This window comes from Anolis sagrei, chromosome 5, assembly GCF_037176765.1.
Source record: "Anolis sagrei isolate rAnoSag1 chromosome 5, rAnoSag1.mat, whole genome shotgun sequence".
In the NCBI taxonomy this organism is placed as follows: Eukaryota; Metazoa; Chordata; class Lepidosauria; order Squamata; family Dactyloidae; genus Anolis; species Anolis sagrei.
In genome coordinates, this window is record NC_090025.1 from 180,603,593 (window position 1) to 180,608,039 (window position 4,447).

Sequence of the window (4,447 nt, forward strand, 5' to 3'; positions counted from 1 at the left end):
TGTTGGAGTTTTCCTATTCTGGAAAGGCACATCGGAACAGCCAGGTCTTCAAGTTCTTCCTAAAGACTGCCAACCTAGGGGCCTGTCTAATGTCTTTGGGGAGGATGTTCCAGAATCAGGGGGCCACCACAGAAAGGGCCCTGTCTCGCGTCCCCACCAGACGCACCTGCGATGCAGAGGGAATCGCGAGCAAAGCCTCTCTGGATGAATGAAGAGAACACGTGGGTTCATAAACGGAGATGCGGTCATGCAGGTAGGATGGTCCCAAACCGTTTAGGATTTTATAGGTAAGCACCTGCACCTTGAATTGGGCTCAGAAGATAAACGGCAGCCAGTGGACCTCCTTGAACAGAAGGGTTGACCTCTCTCTGTAGGGAGCACCAGTTAACATCCACTTGTTGAACCAGTTGAAATTTCCGAGCTGTTTTCAAGGGCAGCCCCACGTAGAGTGCATTACAGTAGTCCAATCTAGAGGAGACCAAGGCATGGACCACCCCGGCCAGATCAGCCTTTGTGAAGTACGGTCGCAGCTGGTGCACAAGTCTCAATTGTGCAAAAGCCCTCCCGGACACTGCCGACGCCTGAGCCTCAAGCGTAAGTGATGAATTCAGGAGGACACCCAAACTGCGGACCTGTGACTTCAGGGGGAGTGTAACCCCATCCAACACAGGTTGCCACCCTATACCCTGATCCGGTTTACGATCGACCAGGAGGACCTCTGTCTTGTTGGGATTGATCTTCAGCTTGTTCTTCCTCATCCAGATAGCCACAGCGGCCAGGCACTCATCCAGCACCCGAGAAGCCTCCTTGGAGTTGGGTGGAAAAGAGTAGTAGAGTTGTGTGTATTATACTTTGTTGACCTTGACATTTAAGTTGTTTTAGGAGTGTGATGTCCCTGACCTATAGCAAAACAAAATGCCGCAAACATCTGTGCAACCCTACACATTATCCAGAACTCTTCAGCAGTGGTGGCGTGCTTATCAAATAAACTACTACTACTACTTCCTCTTCTCTTCCTCCTCATCCTGTAACTTCCTAGTTTACAAAGGAAGGGAAGGAGAGCCCTGGGGCTAGGAAAAAAAGGGTTCCTTCTATAGTTCATTTCCCCCAGCCACCCCCCCCCCCCCCTTCTCCAAAGAGGGCCGCAGGAAAAAGAGAGAGTTCTCTTGTAAAGCAGGAGAAAATAGGATCTGGTCATGCTTTCCCCCAGAAACATGCCGTGATTTTTTTTTGGGGGGGAGGGGTGAAGTGTGGGAAAATGGCTGCACCTTCCCTTTGCAGTTTATGGAGGTGGCAAAGGAGAGGGGAAAAGGAAATGCTCTGGGAGAGCAAACAGGGATTCTGAAGGGCAAATGGGAAAGGAAGGGGAGGGGGTCATGGAGAGGAAAGAGAAATGAAAATGTATAGGGTATTACACACTAGGGCAGGGAGGGGGGGTCTAGAGAGAGATTTCAGGGGGCTGGGGGTGGGATCCCTATATCCTTGCATGGTAAGAGCTGGGCTCCCTTCCCCCCTTTCTCCCTCCCTCTGGCACATACTCATAAAGCATGCAGGAGAGGCCAACTCTAGGATGGTCTCCCAGTCCCAGCTGCCATGAACTGGCCAGCTGGCTCCTTCCTCCGAGGGATCCGAGTGGCCATTTATTCATACAAAGCCTGGCCATTTTTGGCTGGAGGCAGGGAAGAACCTGCCAGCCTACCCCAGTCAGCCAAAACTTTACCCAAAGGTGTTTCTTGTGGGACGGGACATCCTTGGTGAGAAGAGCATGCACTCAATATTAGTCTTAAGTAAAACATCTGCATCAACAGTTTCTTCACCTCATTTGAACAATTCTAACTGCTACAGAAGAGTTAGTGTTACATCAGCCAGGCTGGTTAATCACTAGCAGCAATAAATCATTGCCAACTGGAAGGTGGCAAGTTTGAAGCCTGAGTCAGGTATGAGCTCCCAACTGTTAATAGCCCAGCTTACTGTTCACCTAAGCAGTTCAAAAACAGCTGAGCTGTGAGTAGAGAAATTAGGGTTCATTTAATGCAGGGAGATTAATTTAGGACCCCATTAAAAATGTCAAAGATCAAAGAGCAAGGAGGAAATACTACGACCAAAGGCTCAGCATCATAACTGATGAAGCAACAACTCCCCTCATGGCTGGAATTTAGCAACCTCCAGGAGCTGAAGTTGGTAAAAATGCTGAATTATCTCTGTCTGTGTGCCTTGTATGTCCAAAAACGGCACTGAATATTTGCTGTGTACATGTGCACTGTGATGTGCCCTGAGTCCCCTTTGGGGTGAGAAGGGCAGAATATAAATACTGTAAATAAATAAATAAAGCATCCAAGTTTTTGGTGGAAGTTTACTTGCTGCTGCATCTTTGCATGCTCTTCTTCCCTACTACCTAGTTCTTAAAAAGGCCAGAGTAATTACAATTAGTTTCAGAATAGCAGATAAATCAATGATTGCTCAACATCCATTTTAGACTTGACAGAGAATTTACAGGGAGATTTCTGGCTTCTTTAATAACCAGGGTTTGTAGTGGGATCTGTCATTGGTGGAGGGGGATCTACAGTAGAGAAGGTCTTGGATACTTCAGTTTGCTAAGCAGACTTAATTTCACCCCATCAGAACCAGTAAGAGCCAAGACTTGAATCCTTACAAAGCCGACTTTATTTGAATACACTTTCAACACTTTCCCAGAAAAAAAAAACTGTCCTCATGCCACTTTCCACCAGCCCATAAACCCAAAATAATATCACTAGTTCTTGATAAGGCTAGTCACTTCCATCACTTCATTACTAGACATAGTACTATGCTTTGGGTCATATCAGGACTCCATTTTAAAATGTGTGTTTTGGAAAGTCTCACAATGTAAGTTTCCCCCAGGCAGTTTCTCTCCACACACAAACACCCTTCCCACCCACCACTCTATAAACGACGTGATCCCAATAATATCGCTAGTTCTGACAGAATAATTAATTACCATCACTTCCACATTAACAGGTCATAGCAGGATTTTGCCATTTTAAAATATGTGGGGGTTTGGGATGAGTGTAATGTCTATTTTGAAGTGACTCCTGGGCAGCCTGTCACCCACAATTTACATCAAGTGAATTTGCCTCTCATTATATATATAATCCAATACAGTCCTGCCCTCTGCAGCAATAGCAATATTACTACAACTGATCTTGCCTCACTCTTTGGTCTCCTTCAGTAGGTGGCTTGGGCAACCGAATGAAAGGTCCCACAAGCCAAGAGAGGGGTGTGTGATGGGTTATGTATTCCCGCAGCTCTTCCATATATTCTTGAGCTTTTTGCACTGTCTGATAGCTTTGGGCCAAGATGGTGTTGGAGAGTTCCTGGAAGGAGCCAGCATTTGATAAGGAAGCATGGAGTACTTTGGTGCTTTCGCGGATTTGATGCATCTTGTCTTGCAAGCTTGAAGGAAATCCTTGTATGCTAGATGTCAATGTCTGGAAAGTGGTCTGCAGCTGCTGGATCATGTTCTGGAACATTGTGATGGCACGGAGGTCTACCTCCTAAAATACACAGATCATTACTCAGCACCAATAGGAGCATGTCAAAGTACTTCTATTAATACAAAACATGACCATAGAACCTTTCGCTCTGTTTATCAGTAGTACAACAGTTGAGTGCAAATCTTAACACCTTTATTTAAAGTAAAATTACTTATTCCTTAGCCCTGGCAGCTACAGCTCTTCCCTTAACTACCTCTCTCCTTCTGATCTCTTGCAACAAACAAAGCCTCCTTTGTGTTGTCAAAGGCTTTCATGGCCAGAATCACTGGGTTGCTGTGAATTTTCCAGGCTGTATGGCCATGATCCAGAAGCATTCTCCAAAGAGAATGCTTCTGGATCATGGCCATACAGTCTGGAAAACTCACAGCAACCCAAAACCACCTTTATTTACGTTTGCCTCAACTGTTGGGTCAAAGCAGCATATTCAATGGTGAAGGATTATGGGAATTCTAGTCCAAAAACATGTACAGCAAAACTAGCTAGAGTATGATCCCTACAAGCTGTTTTTGCATCCCTTGATTCTCCTTTCCCCTCCACACACCAACCTTCTCTCCAAGCTAAAAGAAAAGGAAAAACTCCTTTCTTGGGTCTTCCAGGAAAGATAATACACCTTTTAAATGGATCATGGTCATTTTATTCCAGTGGTTCCCAACCTGTGGGCCATGAGACCTAAAATAAGGGCTGCGAGACATGCAGGGAAAATTGGTGTGCCGGAGGTGTGTGCTGCCATTGGAGGAGAGCGAGGGAGTGAAGGTAGGAAAAGCCAGTGCATTGCCCTCACCAGCGCTTTCTTGACCTTAGGAGGCTTCCCAGGCCAGGACAGAGAAAACCCACCTGGCAGCAATATTTTGCAATATTCTGAATCAGCACCACTAATAACCAAACCAAATCTGAATTTGACCAAAAACTGATTC

General features: G+C 45.9%; 1 protein-coding gene across 1 annotated transcript in view; it reads right to left on the reverse strand.

Moving 5' to 3' along the window:
* Positions 1 to 2,945: 2,945 nt before the first annotated feature.
* LOC132777351 (perilipin-3-like) overlaps positions 2,946 to 4,447 on the reverse strand; it is an 8,130-nt gene continuing 6,628 nt past the window's right edge. Inside the window, exon 7 of the mRNA XM_060779700.2 lies at positions 2,946 to 3,533. Coding sequence (XP_060635683.2) covers positions 3,171 to 3,533 — 363 coding nt within the window. The 3' untranslated portion in view covers positions 2,946 to 3,170. The remainder of the gene's footprint in view (positions 3,534 to 4,447) is intronic.